The sequence below is a fragment of the Polyodon spathula genome, chromosome 6, assembly GCF_017654505.1.
Source record: "Polyodon spathula isolate WHYD16114869_AA chromosome 6, ASM1765450v1, whole genome shotgun sequence".
In the NCBI taxonomy this organism is placed as follows: domain Eukaryota; kingdom Metazoa; phylum Chordata; class Actinopteri; order Acipenseriformes; family Polyodontidae; genus Polyodon; species Polyodon spathula.
The window spans coordinates 22,725,546-22,749,352 of record NC_054539.1 but is presented as its reverse complement, the minus strand read 5'-3'; the positions used below and the strand labels follow the sequence as shown (position 1 = coordinate 22,749,352).

Sequence of the window (23,807 nt, the reverse complement as noted above, 5' to 3'; positions counted from 1 at the left end):
TACATGTGCTGTGTGTTTACAAATTTCTGGCGGATGGCTTGCTGTACAGTTATAATTGATCTTAAAATGCTCGAAGGAGTCTTCCTCTTTTAAAAATTTAAACTTTTCTCCAATCAATCAGTGCATGTTGCCGAACGTTTTAAAAAGGTTGTGTTTAGGGGTGGGTTAGAGTACTCAAAATAATTATAATTACTTGAGCACTAATTTGAAAAATGTTAACAATATCTCTTCATGAATGTAAGTCAGTTCAGGTCGGCAGACTTTTGTTTAATCTGATCCTGTGCATTCACATTATCTGTACTGTTCTGGGGTGAGACCATACCACTAGTTTCAGTAATGTGGGTGTATATGGGTGTGTGTGAGGCCCCCACCCCCCCTGGAGAATAGTGGTCCACTTTCTTCTCTGCGGGTGAGGGGACTGATAGAGCTGGAGCCGGGCCATCAGTCCATGGTGTTTTAAAAATCCAGCGATTGATCTGCATTTATTAAAAGTTAAAGAAAAGGAGGAAAGAGGGTTTTTTTGTGAACAGGCGGGGAAATGGGTAAACTGTGTGGGAAAATTACTGTAAGATTTACAGATGGGTCTAAAAATATAGATAATGGTAGGGTTGGAGTAGATTATTACATTCCAGAATTTGAGGTAGGAAAATATGTACGTATTACTGATAACATGTCTATTATGACGGCTGATCTAATAAGATTATTTTGGCATTACAATGGATTAAAGAGGTTAAGGTAGAGAGGGGAGTCATTTTTTTCAGATCACTAGAGTTATAATTTACAAGCTTTTGAAAGTCCTGCCCATGTTGTCTTAGAAATCCACAGCATTTCCAATGTGTATATGCAATCAAAACATAGATTAGCATATGATCTTGCTGTACGTTCTAAAAAGTACTGGTGGTCGGAATTTGGACCATGGTCCGCCTATTGACTATCCCTGTTATAGAGTAGGTTACTGAATAATAGCACAATATTGTAGTATTTTTGTAGAAACAAACAAACAAAAAACAGAGTAAGGATTTTTTTTATTTAGTCCTTTGTTCGTAATCATTTCAAAGTGCTGTATTTACAAAACATTAAGAAAAGTATTAATTATAAAGACAACATTAAAAAGGTCATTGTAGGTGCAGAGTACAAAGTTGCTCGCTCACTGATAGATTTTCATGGTTCTTTCAATCCAGTCAACAAAGTAGGACACTCGAACGTAGACTCCAGGTTTCATGGCATTGGCACAGCCAAGCCCCCACGAAGTCACTCCTTGAAGAACAAAACTCCTAGCCTTATAACAAACCAGGGGACCACCGCTATCACCCTGAGGGAGGAAAGGTGAATTTGCTGGTCAATCCACTACCTGCCAGATTTAATATCGGTTTAACCAACAAATATAGAAACTACAAGTATTCCATTGTTAGACTTATAGGTGTGGCATAGTTTGTCAATTTTTGAAAATGTATAGTTTATTTTTTATATAATTTATTTTGAAAAGTTATAAACTAAATGCAGATGTTTACAAGATATAAGGTGGCATTTTTTCTGGGAATATATATAAACCTGATTACATGAACCAGTGAAGAAAACAGAAGAACTGAATCGGTTCCATACCTGACAGCTGTCTGTGCCTCCTTCAATGTTTCCTGCACACATTTCGTGTGCCTTCACCCTGCCATTGAGATACTCTGGACGATTGCAGACTTTGTTGTCGAGGATTGGAAACCCGGTTTCCTTAAGCACACCATCTCCTCCGGTACCTGTATAAAAATAAAACAGTTAAAATACAGAGTATATATTTTATATACATATATAGTCAATTTACTGTACAGATAGGATTATAGCGTACCACAGAATCCAATTTATCACGTTTACAATTTATTTGTTTTATTGCTGAACCGCTGCATGTGCATGGTTTAAAAGAACTGTCAAAACAAGTTTGGTCACTGTGCTTCATAAAATAAATAAATATAATAAATAAATAATAAATAAAGGAGCAAACCTGCTTAAATTCTATTCATGTTTTAATATGTATTTGTATACCCTTGGTGATCCCTGTTCAATCTATGTCCATGGTTGGTCAGTTCTCTGAATGCAAAATTCACTCATGTAAACTCCAATTAGAATAAAAATGAGTTATAGAATACTATACCTTTCGTTTCACCCCAACCTGTCACGTAGCATTCTGTTCCACTCGGCACAATATAATTTTTCTCTGGCAAGCAGGCTGGCTGCACTTTATCATTAAGTAAAGCAGGACTGAAACACATAACAGGCACATATGGTTAATGTTTTCTCTGTTTTTTAAGTATGGCTTTCAATTAGGATCTCTTAATTAAGCATGGTTATGGTAACTATAGTAGCTACAATGAATCAAAATGTAAATTACATATGCAGGTCCACCAGCTGGTTACTGTAATTCATGTAGTGATTAACTAAACGTTTACCAGTTTTTACATTACAACACTCTAACTAATACATGTTTTATTAGTGGGAGACCCAACACTACAGGTGGTACAGTTGCCTAATGCTCTAGCTTTCATGTTTTTGACCTTCTGGTTTAGAATCTGACACATTACAAAAGCACCACACCACACCTTGCTTGGGAGAGACACAGGCAGTCAAGTCAGGATTGAGGTTCACTGTAGTCAATAACATTGTGTCATACATTTCACGAGAACAAAAATACACGTGCACTTAAATTCAAGTACCTTTTTAACTTAATTAATGCAATATCTGTTCCACTAGGTCCCAAAATCAGTCTTTCAACATCTCTCTCTTGTTTTGACGGTTCATCTGCTTTTTCAGTAGCGATTCCTAACAAGACCTTGTATGCAGAGGGCCTTGACGATCTGTGAAAGACACATTTTGTTTAATTTGACTTAAGCATTAATGTCCTAAGCAGCAGGCATTTCTGCTGGATAATTGACCACAGGGACAGTTAGGTGTCCCCGAAGGAGAGGTTCAGTTATCTACAGGTAATGATTGATGCGACAACATTCTAAACTGAAAAGATGGTTTTTAATGGGGTTTTTTTTTCATGTTATATTTAGGATTTAACAAGTCCTGTTAGCTTTTAGAGGGCATTTGTTTGTGGGGTAATGACTGCTCTACTCTGAGCCTCATTGTGTAAAGTGTTTGCTCGCTTGTCATTCATTGGTCCAAATAACTGTGTTTTTTGTTCATACATTTTCTTTCTTTGTTACTTATTAAAATGTGCTATCAACCAAATATTGACATTTTTTCTTCTTATGTAAATTTAACTAATGTTGGATTTGATACTGGCTTGCAAATATAATTGGACATATTTATCAAGTTTTTTTTTTTTTTTAGAAACTAAAATAAAACTACTAGACTACTAACAAACAGACATGCTATCCAGACATGCCATCTCACTCATTTGGAGTAATACGTGCTCATTTTAATACACTTTTTGGTCGCAGTTTTATCTGTCTCACTCTGAAAGCAAGAAAATGAAATACCAATGTTATAAAACATGACATTGTAGGTACATTTAAGATACAAAATAATCGTAAATACAGTGGATGGATAGAACGTTTTTCATTACCTTTAGTCAGACATTAAAATGGCCTTCAATATAGCACAAGTACAGTAGAACACTGTCTTGAAGCACAAGCTGAACCTTTAATAAGTTTATCTTTGTACTGCATTTCAAACAGAATCCAATTTGGGTCATTTTCCATGTGTTCACTTACTTTTCCAGGCAGTGGGCAGCAGTTAGAACCCACTGTGAAGCTATCAGAGTACCTCCACAGAAATGGGCATTGAAACTGGAACAAAAGAACGAGTATATAAATTAAGCTGTTTTACAACAGTTTATAACAGCCTCTCCCATCATCTTGAAAGAAAACAGAACAAACAAAACAAAAAACTGTATGTTTTAATAAATGTGTGCATGCCTATCCTATATTACAACCGTCCTCATCGGCACAATTCTTTACTAAGGACCGAAGGAGCTCAGGTTTATTATCTAATCTGAAAGATTAGATCACTACATGCTTTCTAATTAGCTATAACAAATTATACCTTTTTGAAGAATGTGCAGATAGGATCAGTTGCAACATATGTACATACATATATATACTGAGCATCCAAAGAAACTTATCACTTATATTTGGACAAAATTCACTAGATGTGATCGAAAAATGACAAACTCTGTTTTAGAGCAGGTGCAGTGACTTTTTATTGTGCTGATTAACAATTAACATCATGAAGGTACTGCAAAATGTTCTGTCGATCTTGGGCAGGTGTTGTGATCTTGGTCTCCCGGTTCGTGGCTTGTCATTGACAGAGTGTGTCTGGTTATACTGTCTCGCCAGGTTTGAAATTGCTGGCTGTGAGCACAGTGAGCCACCAGTATGTTGCCCTAGTCCAGCCTGCAACATGCCTATTGCACGAGGGCACTGTTCTCTTGACAGACATGGCATATTGTTTTTTTTTTATGTGATTTTCTTTATTGCTTTTATTCAAGCTTGCAATTCAACAGCTGAAATCACTCCATATCCAGTGTCAAATCAACTGCTTAGGTGATTAAGTGCATATGCTTCAGTCGTAGTCACTCAAGTGTGTCATGGTCAATGATGAATGATCAAGTGATTAAAAAGAAACCAAAAACATTTGTCCATCATTTACATACCTTTTTAAAAAAAAAATGCCTTATAACAGTGATAGGTTTCTTTTGATGCTTGGATATTAACACATATATTTACAAAAAAAAATGTCACCTTGTGCGAAGGCTAATCTGCCAGGGCCACGAGTAGGGCTTGGAAACACAGCCGCCAACGATTCTGCCAAAGCATCTTTTGGGTTTCACAGCAGAGTATCCGCACTCCAGGACTTCTGTTTAAGATGGAAAGAAAAGGCATACATTTACAGACGCAAACGCATTTATCTTGTTTTTCAGATGGTATGTAAAGCGTCTTGGTAATCTATTTAAATATATCTGAGTGTTTACGGAGGTTTCGACTTTCTCTACAGAGAATCGGTGAGCTTTATCAAGAACTGCAAAGTAATCTTGCGTCACAGTCTGTAGGTAACTTAAAGGGGTGTAGTGGGGTTTGGGTGGACTGGAAACGAAAATCAAATGTCACTTAGCTAGCTTCCACCGGATTTTTATTTTAGGAAGCAGTCTGCTACATGCACATGTGTATTGCCTGTATAATAAACAACACGTTTTTTTTTACACCCAAACTTAACTTTGATGACTTCTGACTGCTCTTCAGTCTCTACAGTATGTTTTTGTTTTAATATATGTTTTATAACACATTTTTAAATAAAATACATGCAATCTTATAATACAAACATATTCTGAAATATATAACTAACATTCATACATGTATAAAAATCAAAATCCACAACCCATACCCATAACTTCAGTGATAAGTATTACATATTAGGAATAGTGTTGCCGCAGCCCTTTAGAATTACGTTTGCCCGAAAATGAAGTTTACCTTCAGTAAGAGAGACATGAGTGACAGCTTGTGGATACTGTATCTATGAATAGGTGGGACTAAGCATGCATACGTTATGGAGAGGAAGTGAAAGAAGGAAAACAGTGTCCATTTTAGGACATCCTCAGACATCACCCTTACTGGAGTCAAGTGTCAGGCAAGCCCCACTGAAGTCTCACACATCAATAACTGCCTCTATCACACCTCCTCGAGTCAATCGTCAGACTTTACCCCTCCTCGAGTCAATCATCAGACATCAGACCTCACCCCTCCTCGAGTCAATCGTCAGACATCAGACCTTACCCCTCCTCGAGTCAATCATCAGACATCAGACCTCACCCCTCCTCGAGTCAATCGTCAGACATCAACCCTCCTTGACTCAATTGTCAGACATCAAACCGCACCCCTCCTTGAGTCAACCGTCAGGAATCAGGTATCAACCGAATTGAATCGCCGAATTGAATGCAAAAAAACTTTTGGTGCTTCCATTGGATGACACAGATGTCAATGTAGCTGCTGATTGGAGCATGCATTTTACCTTTACCATTTAATATGTATATTTGAAGCATTTTAAAAAATACTTTAAAAGTTACAACATGCAACTTCATTATTTGAATTTAAGGCAAATCTCAGAATAAGGCATCATACATAATTTTTTTTTTTCGATGTATTTGGTTTGTGATTGATTTCATTTTGTTATGCGAAACACTTTGAGTTGTCTTACATGAAAAGCGATATATAAAAATGAATTAATTAATCATTTTTTTATTTAATAAAGTGTGTGTTTGTGCAGGAACTGGGTAAACCCAGAACAGAATAAAACTTAAGTTTCCATTTTCCTATAACAACAAAATCATGTCTTCCAATCGTCTTTTTTTATATTATGAATTCCTAAAAAAAAAAAAAACGGGTTTTACACAAAAGAAGACCATGTAAATTACACATATAAACCAGGTCTACTGCATTATTGAATGGTTCCAAGGCTTTTGCCCCAACACATTAAATCTAACCCCCAAAACAATTGCCCCTTGAAATGTCCCTTATTAAACTGCAGTAGTTTTATCCTGGGGAATAATTTGAAAGTGGGATTTTTCAAATAAACTTTCCCTATATGCTGTATTATTACATTAGCTACTACTATTCTAAAGCATTTGCCCCAGGTAAACACACACTTTATTAAATCAAAAAAATGATTAAAGACGGGGTTATCAATCAATCAATTCATTTTTATCTAGTGCTTTTCACGTAAGACATCTCAAATCCCTTCACATGGCAAAATTAAATAAAAAAACACATCAAAACTTTAATTTAGTCATAAATTATTTTTACCCCCGTTTTCTTCCCAATTTGTAATGCCCATTTATAATTTTTCTCCTGGTTCACCGCTGTGTCCTCCGAAACGTGTCCTCCCAAGCTGTCTTTTTTTTTCTCTAAATGAACACGAAGTTATTGGAAGATATCTTCAAATGATTTACATATATCTTTAAATGAACAGGACGTTACAGGAAGTTACTTAGAGATATCTTTAAATGATTTAGAGATATCTTTAAAACCCTCATTTGAAGATATCTCTAAATGACAGTTTGGCGTGCCATGCTAGCACAGTCCATATGGTTTCCATAGTATGTAAAGATATTTATAAATCAATTTGAGATATCTTTATTTCATTTTTAGATATCTCAAATTGATTTACAGATATCTTTAAATTCATTTTAGATATCTTACAAACTGCACAATTGAAGATATCTGGAATTCAATTTGAGATATCTTGAAATGTTTTACAGATATCGCTAAACATTTGAAGATATCTTAAAATGCAATTTGAGATAATTTGGCTTGCCATAGAAGCTAGGTATCACTGTGTGCCTTATTTTATAAATATCAGAAATGTTTGCTAGATTTTTTGCCATATTGCATTAATTTTAGCACAACCCCAAAATGCATGTATAATGTTTTCAATTTTTTATTCAGAGGATGTGGTAGGTGTGGATTTAGAATTTGTTTAACTTAGTGTAATAAACTGTATTCATTATTTTATATTTAGATAAATAAATAAAAAATGTTGCTAGGTAAGCATGGGATGTCTTTAAATAGAGAAAGAAATTTGGGTACATAAATCATTTTAATCTCCCAATAAGTGATATGAGTAAAAGTTCTCATCTCTCCTTGTCTAAATCTGTCTATTAATGGTGTGATATTAGCTTTTAAGGAATCTTGTAATTTTTATGTAATTCTACATCCAAGTATGTTATCCCCTAAGGAGACCATTTGTAATCTTGTAAATCAGCTACATGAGGTGGTGTTTTGTAATTTATTCGCAATATGTTTGATTTTAATTTGTTTATTTTATACCCAGATATACTACTATATTATTAATTATTTATGTGAGGGTTGTGACAGAGACAGAATGATTCTTGGTGATAAATCTCCCTCCCAACCTATGAGGGCGTTGTGTAAAGGGAACAGAGTGCCCTGGACTGGATGGCCAGACAATTCATTCCCAGTGTTAGGCGGAAGTCAGTCATCTAGAAAGGAGGCAGGGCTAAAGTACACTAAACCATCGACCCGGAAGGGAAATGATGTGGCAGCCGTGGATTGGAGGAACAGTTGCAATCATTAACCAAGGGGGCGTGATTGACAGTACGTAAGGGGACATAGCGAGGTGATCTGTTCCTTTGTTATGGTTAATGCTGAACCAGAAGGCGAATCATATTGTTATCGGGAGTGTTTTGTTTGTTTTGTCATGTCTAAAATCTATGTGTTTGTTCTTATTAGACGTCTAACACGATCCAGAGCTGTCGCTACAGGCCAGCACTAAACCCGAACAACACTGCACTTGTTCATGAATAATGGTATTTTCACCACGAGCACTCACTTACTCAATGGACTTGTGACCGTGTTTGTGTTTATTGTCTGTGTTTAAATACCATGTTTATTATTTTGGGAATTAACCTGTGGATTTAAACAAAGCAATACACATTGCTGTGTATTGCCTGTTCTCTTTATTGTTTACTGTTGTCATCAGACTTTGGATTACAAATAAACCACATTTCACCAGTCCTTTATTGTTTGTCATTGTCTTGAGCACTGCATCACCTCTACACCTGCGCACTACAAACCACTTTGCCACAGGGTGGATAAGGACTTTTTGGGATCTGTTATGTATAAAATAATATCATCTGCATAAAGGATTATTTTTATCTCTTAATCACCTATAATAATTTATATTTAATATAATTATAATTTTTTTTTTCTTGTCTTATTGCTTGTGCTAATGGTTCTGTGGAAATGTCAAAAAGAATTGGAGAAAAAGGATATCCTGTGTCAAAAAAAAAAAGAAGTTGAAAGTATTTAATTTGAAATAAGTTTTGCAGATGCCCCTGTGTAAATACAATTAAGTATATAAATACAATTATCAGTAAATTAGTAATGTTTTAATGTTAGAATAAGATAAGGGAATTCAGCTTCCTAATGACAGTAGTAATATTGGTATATTTTTCTGTGTAGATTGGGTAGTTACATTCCAACACGTTTTTATATTATTATGCAAATATCTTCCAGAAATGAAATCATTTTGATCTTCTTGTATTACATTTTTGGCTAATCGATCTATCCTAGCAGCTGAAATCTCAATACAAATTTTGTAATTTACATTTATCAAACCTATTGGATGGTAATCATGTATGATTTGTGCATGCATATTTGGCGGATACAGTGTAAAGAGATGATGTCATGCTTTTTGGACTGCTTAAAATAAGAAAATGAATGAGCACAAGTAGAGGTTACAAATATTCATATAAAATGTAAAGTTTATTGGATTATAGCCAGCGTCACCGGAGACTTCCTAAAAGTGGGAGGGGCCAAGGTCTGGGTGTAAGGGTAAGGGTGTAGCCCTTTATTTCAAACAAACATCTCACAAAGTAAGAGCAACTAAATTCCCCTTGATTTTAGCTAAATGTAATCCGCAACATCTGTAGGAGGCTAGGAGTGTATGACAAGAGTTAGGTGAAGATTGATGCAAAATGAAGACAATTACTCTGTTCACCTGGTCTAGTGTGACATTGACAGATAGACACAATCAGTGTATAAGGTTTTTAGCCCGGGAATACATACACAGATATTTTTTTGTAATAACCAATAAATACATCTTACTGGACGTCTACAGTCATCACCCCACTCAACAAAATACAGTACCTATTCATTTAAAAAATATCTCTAATAATGTGACAATAGAATCAAACAGAGTGTAAACTACAGCGATGGTTTGAATCTATACTAAATAAGTTTCAATCAAGCATTATGGAAATCTGCCTCATACTTGTCTTCAAGGAACACTTGAAATAAAATGCAAACCAACAGAATTTTATCTGAAGTCCACAGCATTCACCTGTATGATGTAGGTGTGCATGAATCGGAGACCATGCAGACTGGAGTGCTTTATTTCCGCAAAAGCATGAATTACTTTATTACCATATGATTATATACCGCATTTGCAGATTTTGAATCTGGGTTATCATTGGATATGCTATGTTACCTGAGCACCCCATGTGAACATACCACCCAGTCACAGGGGAAAATTGCACAGTAGATGTGAACACAACAGAATCTATGTTTACAAAACTAAACCTGTGTTAATAAAGGTAGAGGGGAAGTCCTGCCTTTTGTCCTTAAAAATGTATTTAATGTCTTGGAGAGTCTCTGCTAGTTTGTAATATTCCAAAGGCGAGTAATAATACAAAATATCCTTACCACACTTGAGGATTTCACAAATGTCCCATTTTTTGTTTGGATCCGTTGTGTAGCACCATGGTCCGTTTACATCGCCATCTGGATTCCTGCAATACTAAAAGAAAAAGAAAAAGAAAAAAAAAAAGAAAAAAGAAAAATATAATATATATATATATATATATATATATATATATGTATAATATATATATGTATCAGCTGATTCCAGACCATCGTGCTGTCGTATTGTACAGAAAATACACACACCTGTCCTTTAAAACATAATCCATAAAACCATTCGATTTGGTCAGGTAAATAAAAAAAACTCTCCTCAGTGATCGATCAGTTGTTATACTTTACCATGACACTTATTATTTATTTATCTATTAGAATGATGCTAACACCTTATTTGATTACCTAATGACATATAGGTCTAAATACCACTTGTCAACCATCCATTGCCATGGTTTAAGTCTGTAATATCCTGTTTTTTCGTCATTCTAATTTTTAATTTACAGTCGTAATTCGTTCCTGAATACTTGTTATTATACTTTGTTTTTTTCCCATGCTCTTTCTAGAGAAGTTCAGCTGTGATTCAGATACTTACATTTGAGTCAAGTCCCTTATCAGGGTGGGTCTGAGGAGTGAAGTTGTCATGCTGGTGTGGTGTATTGGAGGCCCATTCCTGGCATGTTACCCCCAGCATAGTAATTGACTTTGTCCCTCTGTAATTTTCTCCATTGCCAACTATGCAGTCTAAAGTAGAATAATATTAGAGTACAATAGATTGATTAATGCATTGGTTAGTGAAAATAGTACCAATGTTAATGCCTCATGTAGACATTTGAATGCATTAAACATACTGTACATTTCTTGTTTTCCATTCTCTACCAGCAGAAATGTGAATGAATGTATGCAGGAATAATGGCTGAATCATAAAAAATCATAGGAAATATGTGATAGAAGACACTTATGCCATCACCTTTAGCATCAGGATTTTGTGGAGGTACTTCTGGTTTTGAAAGCTCAACAGTAGAAGAAGGTTTTTCCACAGGAGGCTTGAAGTTGGTGATGGCATCATTAGATGGCACAATTGGGCACCTGTCAATGCTGCAGTATTCCCATCGCACACTGGGATCGATGGTATAGCACCAGGGCGCCCTGTCATCATCAGGGTTCCTGCAGTAGTTTCTCCTCAGATCCCTGTTAACCAGAATTTTCTTTTCCCTAAATTTTGGTTATGTTTACACAACTTTAGAATCTCTATGTAATCATTTATTAAGTGCCCAAGTGAGGTTTCACTACAAAATCATTTATTTTGACTAATGGCTACTGCAGTGTTGTGATTGTGCCAAAACGTTTGTCTGGGTGGTGGGTGAACGAAACAGTCACAGTTTTGTTTTTACACCAAACCGTCCATCCAAAATACCCCAAAACCCATCTGCGAACTATTATTATGTCTACAGCATAAATCATTTGCAAGTGTATTATAAATCGACTATCAGAAATCAACCATCACAGTGAAGTAGAGTATTTACCAGGATTCCAGTACATCTTATCCTGTATACAGATGGCATGTCATGCATAGAACACCAAACCTAATTCTAATATTCAAAAATTTAAAAAAAAATTAAAAAATACCTGGCACCTTTAAGAAATTGACCACAGCACCGTGACACACCACCTGTAGGTCTACACACATTCAGCTACTGTGGCGGTTAATTCTGGACTATGTTTTACAAAAATTCTAATATTTTGTGTTTTAAAGTTATTCCTGGGTACAATCTTCATTTGTGTGATAAGTTAATACTAATTAATTATATTGTAAAAGTGACTCATTTTGTACATTTTGAGCAACCACAACCTCTTTCCCAAACTACAATTAGTTACAATTAAAAACTTAACTCAGTACATTGGTGTGATCTGTCAGCTAAGAAAACACTCTACTAGATTATTTGTGCCTGGGATTGTTTGAAGGTCTGGATGATAGATAACTATTAAAGAACTTCAGTATACAAGGCAGACGTTCCTATAGTTTGAAGTGTTGTTTCAGCCTTGAAAAATAAAGGTGAATAACTACCTCATTCATGGTACTGGATAACTGGTTTGTCCAACTGTACAGTATATGTTTAGTTGCTGTAAACCTATGTGAATTTGTAGGCCATCATTTTGAATTTGCCACATTTAACAGGTTTGTATTTGGTAAGTGAAAGAACATACGCATCTGGGAAATTCTGTGGGGTCTTATTATGACTGTGAGGTTTCATGCTGCTCCAGGACTGACACTTCTTGCCACTGATGGTCTGTGATGTTATTCCACGATATGTCTTCCCGTTATTTACGTAGCAGTCCAAAAGAGGAGGAACAATCGGTTCTTCCCATACTGAAAAAAACAAATAGAAATCCATACATGGAATTATTTATTTTTAAACAAGAGCTACATTTACGTCATACAACCAGCGTTGAGAGCTCTAACATTGATTTAACGTTTTCATATTCCTGTGTGATTTTGTTTTGTTTTTTAACAGAATCTCATTAGAATCTATCTACCTTACATTTTTTTAAAATCCAAAGACAGAATAACTAAACAAATCACCCTGTACCAAATTATGAGCAGCCTGATCTAAGTAAAGTAATTTTCTGAGTCCTATGTTAAGTCCACTTATGAGGGTGGCTGTAAACCAGCTGCACAGCCACTTCCAGCACATGTTGGTTATTCGACTACAGCACTCCATGAAAATGGTTAAAAAATGTAATAAGCAAATAGTCCGTACCTGTCTGAGGCTGAGCACCACAACTTGACACTTTGCAGTACTCCCATCGAGTTGATGGGTCAGTTGTGTAACACCAAGGCATTCTTTCATTGTCAGGGTTTCGGCAATAGTTTTTTTCAAGACCTCTGGAAGTAGAACACAGAATATTATTTTATTGCAATATCTCCTTGGTTTATCTTCAAATTAACCTTTAAATCAAACTGCTGTTTTTTTTTTTTTCATTTTAAAAAGAAGGCTTTAAAATTAGAAATGTCAGTTTCCTGTGTTCCTAAACACTTCCAGAACTGTCAACTTGTATCCAATAGTCTAGCAGCAATTAAGCCATGTGACCTTACATTGTATCATAATGAAAAGGGGACTAGTAAAAAGATTGCTCATGCTGGTAAGTTAGAAATTTGATATTAAAGAGTTAGTTATCTTTCATTTAGATACATCCTTCTATTTTAAGCATGAGAACTCTATAAGCACTGATGCAGTATGTGCAGAATCTATAGAACTAATCGTCCTTGATTCAGCTTGATTGTATTTATTTTAGAAATAGACACCGGATATGCATAAGGTATTTCACATTAGAATGATGATGACTTTGATGATTTACAGTGTCAACTGTCTCATGAATCAAAATGTATAATCAAAGGGATCAGGTGTTATAATGAATAACCATAATTATGAAATGGCTTCCATCAAAAATGATGATTCCTTTATAGTGGCTACTTTAAAAATATTTACACAAGTCCATTTTGTATCTGGGCCATTGGTTAATGATTTCATTACACGTGCAGTGATGCAACACATCATAGGCTGGCCCCCTTCTATAGTATGGTTTCGCTGGGCAACATCAGAGACTATGCCAAAAAAAAGTGTTCCTTTGACAAGTCTGCTTACTTGCAGGGGTAGTTCTCTGAAGTTCTGGAATGTTTGTGTGGGGTGTGAGAATCCCAGGCCTGACATATTTTTCCATTCTCTGTCACGGATACGGTTCCTCGATAAGAACTGCCATCTCCAGTTGCACATGTCAACTCCGGGGTGATGGCAGGAGGCTGAGTAACTAGAAAAGACGTTGCTGTTTTATATATATATATATATATATATGGTTTATTTTTTAGTTCTCAATGGGACTATCTAGCTATACAAGCACCAGCACAACTGCGTGAGTGGCAGAGCTGCTCAGAAGCTTTGTGGTTCTCTTGACCACCTGAAGTGCTCATGAGAAGACACTCTTCTGTCAAAACCGGAAACTTGGTCAACTGTGACTGTAATATATCCATTATGCTCCTTTAATAGATGTGTATTACAGGAGTTCACCAACAACATTCAGATTGTTAATGGTGTAGAGCTGGACTGTGTGTGAAGAGCAAAATTACCACAGCGAGGGATGGAACAGTACTCCCAGCGTTTTAAAGGGTTGGTTGTGAAACACCAGGGCCGAGGCTCTCCGTCAGGGTTCCGGCAATAGTTCTCCTCTAGGTATTTATCTGGCAATCTAACAATGAAACAAACAGGTACCCTTTTATCAAAGCCATTTTAAATGTATGTACTGTTTAGCAGGAGACCATGGCAATATATTTACTTGTTATTTAATTAAGCAATAAACACTAACACCGGCTCTAACAGAAAAGTTAAGAACATATATTGGGATACCATTGGCATATAACTGCAATAACAACACAATGGGTTTGGAATATATAGTCCTGATACAGTAGAACAAAGATAGATTTGCCAGTACAGTATATTTTGCTTTTTCCATTGTGATATCATTGGTATGTCAAAATATGAAAATGTTACCAGTGTGATAACATTTTACCAATGGCTCACACACAACTGTAGCTGTGCTTGTGCTACCATTGCTCCTTAGCACAGAACCATTGCATTGCCATTGCAGTGCCACTGCGTCGCAGCTGAACATCAGGAGTTTTACAAAACTGTGAAACAAACTGGAAAGACAACAATCTACCAAGAAGAACGTGACTGGTTATCACTGGCTTTGATATGGACAGTGTAATTTCAGTACATTTGCAGTGGTCTTAGAAAATGTGTGCTTATTCAACAGAAACTTTTAACCTTAATGTTTTAAATATTTTTGCACAGATATATAACTGACGTAATCTGTATTGACAAAATAAAGATAAAATCGACAATATTTTGGTAGTTTTACTCACAAAAATACCAGTTTGTAGTTACAGTGAACATAGCAGTTTATACATGAGCCAATAGTGTTTGTAGTATTTACAGTCCCATGCACACATAGGTTTCATCTGTGGTCAGTTGCATTCTTCAGCACTTACATATCTGGTAGATATCCATGGCTGTGTGGACTTTGAGAATCCCAGCGTTGGCAAACATAGCCGCTTTCTGTTTTTGCAGCTTTCCCCCGGTAATCTTCTCCACTGCAGTGCATGCATTCCTCTGTAAAGGTATGGCGAAAGTTCATTTTAAGGAAGCACTGTATGTTAAAGATGCTTTTCAATTACATTTAAAAAAAAATAAAATGAAATGCAGCAACTTTAATTTGAAACTGTTGTAGCAAAGAAAATGTAAACTGGATATCAAACCATAAAGAATATTAGCAGATATGGCAAAACAGACAGAGACTGGAAAAAAAAAACCCAGTGTGAAAAACAGTACCACTGCAATCTTGTATCAGGCAGTGTTCCCATCTCAACTTTGGATCAGTGGTGTAGCACCATGGGCCTTCTGGATCACCGTCTGGATTCCTGCAGTAGTTTGACTCCAAATTTGCATCTGGATGTGTTGTTGCTGTGATGCTGTAAGCAATTATAACCATTGTTGGGTTTGTGTAACTGACAGAAAGAGGGGTCGGCTTGAATTGCTTCTGTGATTTAAAAAAATAATGTCAGGGAGCAAGATTCGAGGTATTTGTCATGTAGCTAACAGAAGAGCTCCATACATTTTCCCCGTCATGCACACCCATTCATGATATTGGTTTTAAATGTTCAGGTTTGAAAGTAACAAATGTATTAGCAAACATGCATTTCCTTTTAAAACACGGTATCTGGCAGTATACTAAGTTATAAAAAATTTCTTGCACATTCTGCGTCTTTTCACCAAGAGGATGTAATTGCCCCCCCCTTCACTGGCTTTTTTTTCCTGTCAATAACCTATCATCTACTTCTAGTGACTGAAATGCTTTCAGCCAGTATCATGCTTTGATCCAAAAGACTCTGCTAGGGTGAAATGACAAAGTAAAGCAGTAGCAGACATCCTGGAAGTCAAGGCAAGCTAACTGAGAAGTTAGTGTAGTACAATTGTACAATTAAAATAAATGTTTGCTATATAATGTGTTCCTTATAAAACTGCACACTTGACGACCTCTGTAGCTCATGGAAGAACAAAAAGGTTAAGATGTATGCAATTAATTTGTTAGCTACAATTACTTTAAAGTTTTGCAAAGCCACATATATTTAAAAATAATCATAAAAAACATATCCCTGAGCTTAGTAAAATGACTTAATTAATAAGTTGCTTACATATATTTCTATAGAATGGGTCAGTATTCCTGTGAGAGAAGGTGTGCATCACATGTAATTCAAATACTTTTCTAAAAAAAAACATATGCAACATGTGAAAGGCACAGCACACTATGAGTATCTTAAATTTGATATAGGCACATTATTAAAAAGCAACGCATACTTGGGCTTATGTGGGGTGCTGGATGTCCACTGTTGGCAGGTTTTTCCTGAAGCAGTGTGGGATAAGAATCCTCTATAGCCCACTCCATTGCCTTCTTTACACTCTGTCAGGTAAACTGAAAAAAGGTACAAATATCTTAAAAAGGGAACAGGGAAATTTAACTAAATATTAATAATACAAATATGTATCATACCAACTGTAAATTAAAGGTATAACATTGGCAGATTGGCCTGAACCACTGAATTTAGTTGATTTCATATGAACGTCATATTTACCAGTGCTTGCAAAAAACTTTGGCCTTTGTCTTCTTGATTTTCCAGCATTGGGAATGTACTGAACTTGACTGTCCAAAGCAGAGCAAACAAGTAATAACCTGGCATGGGCTGATTCAACCTTGTTTGTGTAAACCTTTTACAGTGTGTATAACCTCTCCTATCTTGTGCTTGTTTACTAGTCAACTTTAAGCTTAGCTGAAAAAGTAAATACCAAAAAGTATTTAGAGTATGGTAGAAAATGAAGGATATATATATATATATATATATAGTGCCTATAGAAAGTCTACACCGCCGTTAAAAATTTTCATCTTGTGTTGCCTTATAGCCTGGAATTAAAATAGTTTTTTTTTTTTTTTCCATTTATCTACACATCCTACTTCCAAGTGAAAAAAAATATTATAGAAATGTGTAGAAAATTAATTAAAAATAAAAACTGAAATAGCTTGGTTGGATAAGTGTCCACCCCCTTGTAATAGCAATCCTAAATTAGCTCAGGTGTAACTAATCACCTTCAAAATCACACACCAAGTTAAGTGGCCTCCACCTGTGTTAAATTGTAATGATTCACATGATTTCAGGATAAATTCAGCAGTTCCTGTAGGTTCTCTCTGCTGGGTAGTGCATTTCAAAGCAAAGACTCAACCATGAGCACCAAGGCGCTTTCAAAAGAACTCCGGGACAAAGTTTTTGAAAGGCACAGATCAGGGGATAGGTATAAAAAATATCAAAGGCCTTGAATATCCCTTGGAGCATGGTCAAGACGATTATTAAGAAGTGGAAGGTGTATGGCACCACCAAGATCTTGCCTCGATCAGGCCGTCCCTCCAAACTGGATGGCCAAGCAAGAAGGAGACTGATCAGAGAAGCTACCAAGAGGCCAATGGCAACTTTGTAAGAGCTACTGGCTTTTATGGCCAAGACAGGTCAAAGTGCGCGTGTGACAACAATATCCCAAGCACTCCACAAATCTGGCCTGTATGGTAGGGTGGCAAGAAGGAAGCCATTACTCAAGAAATCCCACTTTGAATCCCGTTTGAAGTATGCAAAAAAACACTCAGGAGATTCTGTAGCCATGTGGCAAAAAGTTTTGTGGTCTGACGAAACTAAATGGAACTTTTTGGCCTAAATGCAAAGCGTTATATTTGGCGAAAACCCAACACAGCACATCACCTAAAGAACACCATCCCTACTGTGAAGCATGGTGGTGGCAACATCATGTTATGGGGATCTTTGTTATTGGCAGGGACTGGGGCACTTGTCAGGATAGAAGGGAAAATTAATATATTATTTTATTCTCAATAAAAACTTTTCTCCCCTTAACAGTGTGGAATGTGGTGTGTAGATAAGTAGGAAAAAATCCTAATTTAAATGCATGAAACTCTGAGGCACTGACACAACAAAATGTGAAAAAAGTTCAAGGGGGTGTAGACTTTCTATAGGCACTGTGTGTGTGTGTGTGTATATATATATATATATATATATATATATATATATATATATATATATATACATACATACATACATACACACACACACACAGTTCACTTCTTTAACATGGGGCTCCTGGAAGACAGCTGCAGTACATGGTCACACTTAATCAGTTACAATTACATTTAAAAGTACTGTTCTCTATCTGCAATTATAACTAATAGTACACAGGTTTTCAGCTAATTTAAACAAATGGTTTTCTGGTTTATTTCAGACAGAATTACTTGAATAGTGAGACTCCAAATATGTTAATTAGCTTGTTTGTTCATGTCACAAGATTTTCTTTTTGTTTCTTTCTGAGCTTTCTGATTATAAGAAAATACCGGAAACAGTGTATGGAAACATAAATGTAAACAATCACCTTAAAAACACATTTATGTATATGTGTTGCTAGTTTTGTATATATTTCTTGATTAAATATAGTTCTTTGCTATTTTTTTTTTTTAAAGGTTTCCTATCAGGAACAGGAAATGTACTGTACTCTGACAATCCATAGGGTGTACAGCACAGATGGAGTATTTCTTGAATGTAACCAAATCCAGCTGTCTCCCTTTGAAGATATTTTTTGACCCCCTGATTCTCAGTTCTCTTGATCTTTTTTTTTCCAATCGAACTGTTGCGGTAAGTTTTAGCTGGCCCAGACACTACTCTATGTTGAAATACAATTTGGCAAATTGTACCAAAAAATTGATGATAAACTTTGCCCCCAGTTTTGAAGCAAGTAAAAAAGGAAAGGCACATTTTCAGAGAACACTAGCTGTTATTTTCTCAAACCGTCATACCTTGCATGTTTTAAACCATTATATTTATTTAATTCCTCATAGCACAGTTGCCTTTCACCTTTGCACTTGCTTAAACCCATAATGGGGTGGTGTTTTTATTTTATTAACTTACTGACAGACGCAGTTTTTTATAAATCATTAACCTTATAGACTTTTTTGACAAAATTTACTGTGAATTTCGCAATTATCAGGAATGTGATATCTGGAACCAGAACAGGGGGTAAGTCTAACTGTTGCAAAAAGCTTATCCAGGCATGGACATTTTAAGAGGTAACATTATATACTTATCCACTTTTCAAATATTCACTTACTTTTCTTCTCATAGAAAGTTGTGTCTCCCCTTCGCAACACCTGCGTTGTTTTGCTGTTGTCTACATGTGTTATACATTCCTGGTCTTTGGTAGAGTATCTGAAAGCCCTAATAATGGGAAGAAAAACTAAATGTTAGAAAAGACGTTCAACGTGTATGCATTGTTTTTCTACGTAATCTGCAGACTTTAGTTTTAATTTACAAAAATTCTACTGAAGCCCATTTTTCCTCCACAGCTGTAACATTAACATTTCTGGGCCACCAGAATTGTGACCCCAACATTCTGATGTGATACGCATTCAGCAGGACACAGTGGGAGAGTTAAGTAAGTGAGCCACTCAGAGCAGCTCTGTGAAAGAGCCCACTTAACGGCATGCTCAGTTTCTCTTCCTCTGAGCAGCTGAGAGCTGCAGAGCAGATTTCATCTGTGATCTGAGTGAACGGAAAAGTTCTCGCTCTGGGCACCTCAGTTACTTAATGTACCATGTGTGTTGGGCTTGATGGGTAATGCATGAATTAAAAAAACAATCAAGTGAGCATGGAGTAACACGTCAGCGTATTTACTCAATGTGGACATGGTCTTCTTACTGAAGTCAGTATGTGACTACTTACATTACTGATCCAAAAAATACAATGCTATCAATACAAAAATAAACTGTACCTGCAAGTAAACTTTGTTTCAGTATTGCATTTTTCTGCACATTCTAGGCTAGTTTTTGTTATGTAATAGCTTTTCCGGGCAGCAAATATCCAGGCTCCTTCAGTTTTGATATAGTTATCCAAAATACTGGCCGCCACTAAAAAAAAAAAGTTACAAAAATTACAAAATTAATCTCTTTCTGTAGTGTATACAGTACAATATGTTGACTAGGATGCAACTCCCTAACATACATGTTGCTGTTAAAAGCTGAGGGCAGATCTATCCAAAGATTACATTTTAATTAGGATGTTAAATTTTACTATCTGCTGTTAAAAGTATCAAATAACAAGCATTTGGATAACTTTGTCCAATAATTTAGTGCTGCAGTATAAAACAGCAAAACAAATCCCCTATATTTGTCACAGTTGTTGTTTGTTTTGACTGGCACTGGTAGGACATTGCAAAAACACAATTCAAATGTAATCCCGTTTAGAGGAATCCTATGAAACTCTGCCAGTATTAACCACATGATATTAGTAATAAAACTAGCAAACCTCCTAAAATGAATACAACCATGTTATTAAGTCTCTCCTTTCAATCTGTTTTTCTTTTCTCTTAAAATAAATCTTAATCATATTATCAGTAAAAAAAAAAAACAGTTGTTTTGGGGTCACTCTAGTTTGATCAGTTACCATAACGTAGACCAGGAAAAGCTCCCTATTTTCTTTAACTTTTCAAGAAAGTGTATTATAAACAGTTTTTAAAAAAAATGAATTATTAAACACAAATGATTTCATTTCAATTGTAGTTTTTTCTTCTTCTTCATTTAAATTGAGCTATGTTACAGTAGTTGCAGTTTCTTAATTACTGGATATGTAAATACATAGAGAGCTTGGAGCTTCAAGACCAAGACTCATTCTACAGGAGAAACATAACCTAATTAGTTCCCAGTAGGATCAACGGGGGATGTTGGTCTTTGCATAGACGACATTGATTAATTCAACACAAACCAGGCTAAAGCTATAGCATTTTTCTACAGATACAACTTTCTACATACATTTTTAAATACATAAAATAACATCAGTTGTGGCAGTATCCAAGTTATAATAAGAAAAATAACCAAAACAAACGATTGCACTATGTAATTATTAGACTGAAACCCCAATGTATTTTATTCACAATGCTTCAGATTTCTTCATACAAGATCTTAATGTACATACCTGAATGGAAAACAGTGAAAAGTAAAAATGCTGCTCTGCAGGTAACCATTTTGGCACTGACATCCAGCACTTCTAAGACCTCTTAGATGTTTGTACCTTTTATTGGCTCTTGATGGCAAACAAAAAGGCACCACTGATAGTCAATCATTGTCCTAGCAAGGACACAGACAAAAGTTCAAACTTGATTTGTTCATCTAACCTGGGTTTCTTGTACAGCTGACTGTTATCTTCTATGTTAAAAATGTGTAGAACATTAAATAACCAAATAAAAAATAAAAAACGTACTTACCTCTGATACTATTCTCACCATTAACATATCATTTTGCTCACATTATTGAACTTACCAAAGGGCAACAGTAAGCTTTGAAAACTATGCACATTTCATCAGGAACAAACATGTTTACTTTTTTATTTTTTTTTAATACATAGATATTTTACAAGAGAGTTCAACTTTAACTACACACATAAAGTCTGCTTTAGCGATACTGAGTAAAAAAAAAAACACAAATCCACAAATGGGTGCTTCTAATGAAAATTGCACAACTTTGAGAAGAATATATTCCTTGCAAACAAATAATGTGACCCTGTGATGGAAACCATATCAAGGATTCTTTTTTTGTAGTTTTATGAATACTACACTATAGTAATTAGCAAACCAACAGACTATTTTTGAGTAGGTGTTCATTTCCAGTAAGTTCTCAAAGCGTGACATGCCTTTTGTTTATCAGTGTTATTGTGAGATCAGTCTGTGATGCATCTGTTTTGATTTCCTAGACAGAAGGTTAGGACTGGCTTGTTAGCATGACCTTGATAAAATGTTTGGTATAACAAAAAAAAAAAAAAAAAAAAAAGAGCACACATATGTGTTTTATGTGTTCTTCAATTTAATAATAAAATATGATATATTTTTTAATGAATAAATAACCATTCCATACACGTGTAGAGTAACACTAGTAACTGCACTCATCTGTTTTGTTGTGTGATACAGGTACACAGACATTGAGTCACATATTTAAATGTCCCTTCATTGCTCAAGGGTATATTTTAGTCTCATTGTAGGTGAATTAAATGCGTGTTTGTCTGGAGAATGCTGTGTTTTGAACAATTACATACAGTGATCAACTTTTAAATAGTCTGACCACAAGCATTTCTTATTCAAAAATGTGATTCTTATCAAGTCTAATCATTAACCTGCCTTCTGCAAACAAAGCAGATGCAGATCCAACGAAGTTATTTATTATATATATATATATATATATATATATATATATATATATATTATATATATATATATATCTCACCAAACGTTTGCTAATTTTCGAGCATTTAATTTAAAATAGTAGCTTATAGTAAATAAAGGACTTTAAACAGATAAAAGGTATTTGCCCAATGCTTAAATACAGTAAATAGGTGTTTCAATGTATTTCTGTTGAACGTTTGTAGTCTGTGTAAAAAAGTTTCGGAGTAATGTTAATCGTTTAGAATTGCATCACTAAAGTACACAGTGCAATACTACTGTGTTATTTATAAGGGTCATTATTTCTGATGTACAACTGATTTGACCTTTGATTTTCAATGCACCATCATCTATGCAGCACATGACAAACACATTCTATATCATTTAGGTGGTAACATTCTGAAATAATACCTTAAATCACGTCTTGGAATGTCCCCTTAGTCCTATAAAGTCGTGTTGAAAATAGCCCTTTATTTATATATCTCATCTTAAACAATGAGAGTTGGCAGAAAGGCATATGCCATGTTTAAACAGCACAGCAGTACTCTCGTCATCATTGCTCTTGATAAACCATGTAAAATCGCTTCTTTTTTTGATGACTTAGAAATCGGTTTTTTTTTTTTTTTTTTTTTTTTTTTTTTTTTTTTTATATCAGGTCATCAGATAAGGAATATGGGTGATCTATAAACAAGGAGCCTTTTAGGTTTCATTGCGAAAAGAAAATAGGAAACAGAAAATGTGAAACGTGCAATTTAAAACAAATGGCTGCATACAAAACACCATCACTTTAAACTAGTTACCAAGAACCAGCTTTGTAATTTACAATTTGGTTTCGGCAATCAATCACTTGAATTAATTCTCACGGTGCAGTAAAAGTCCCATACAGTGGAATACCAGCAGAGGTGCGCTGGGCATTATTAGCAAAGCCCGTTGTAAGTGGCACGGAAACCTACGCTGAATAGCGCTTCTTCACTTCTATTACAAAAGTGTACGATTGATAGAAATTGAACCGGATTTCATATAATCAGAAGAGGGTTATTTATAATTATAAGATAACATTCTCAGCGTTTTAACCAGTGCATCTGACTCAGTTTAATGTTTACAGTTACTAATAACGACGCTGTAGACGCCTGGTTAGATTAAAAGCGCTGGGTTTTAATTACTCTGTTTTCTACGCAGTAAAAACGAAAGAAAAACTCTGGATACATTTTAAAACTGTCCAATTTAATCCAAAAGATCCTGCTTT

The 23,807-nt window shown here is 35.3% G+C and overlaps 1 protein-coding gene across 1 annotated transcript; it reads right to left on the bottom strand.

Moving 5' to 3' along the window:
* Positions 1–1,028: 1,028 nt before the first annotated feature.
* Positions 1,029–21,431, bottom strand: LOC121317025 (plasminogen-like). The gene is made up of 19 exons (XM_041252565.1): positions 21,325–21,431; positions 20,126–20,261; positions 19,466–19,572; positions 16,610–16,724; positions 15,584–15,723; positions 15,244–15,364; positions 14,323–14,441; positions 13,844–14,006; positions 12,959–13,083; positions 12,405–12,567; positions 11,167–11,387; positions 10,792–10,940; positions 10,209–10,302; positions 4,734–4,848; positions 3,705–3,779; positions 2,700–2,840; positions 2,141–2,247; positions 1,603–1,748; positions 1,029–1,312 (listed from the first exon to the last, which is right to left on the bottom strand). Exons 1-19 carry the CDS (start codon positions 21,371–21,373, stop codon positions 1,148–1,150), a joined length of 2,451 nt encoding a protein of 816 aa, XP_041108499.1. The 5' UTR covers positions 21,374–21,431; the 3' UTR covers positions 1,029–1,147.
* Between the last annotated feature and the right edge of the window lie 2,376 nt (positions 21,432–23,807).

Bases quoted from the DNA above. Each gene is read 5' to 3' on its own strand.
- LOC121317025 (XM_041252565.1), bottom strand. From the start codon at position 21,373: ATGGTTACCTGCAGAGCAGCATTTTTACTTTTCACTGTTTTCCATTCA. The intron at 4,849-10,208 runs GTAAGGATATTT...CATCTTAAACAG, and splicing joins TTGTGAAATCCTCAAGTGTG to AAGTCCTGGAGTGCGGATAC. The intron at 1,313-1,602 runs GTATGGAACCGA...TTCCTCCCTCAG, and splicing joins GAGGCACAGACAGCTGTCAG to GGTGATAGCGGTGGTCCCCT.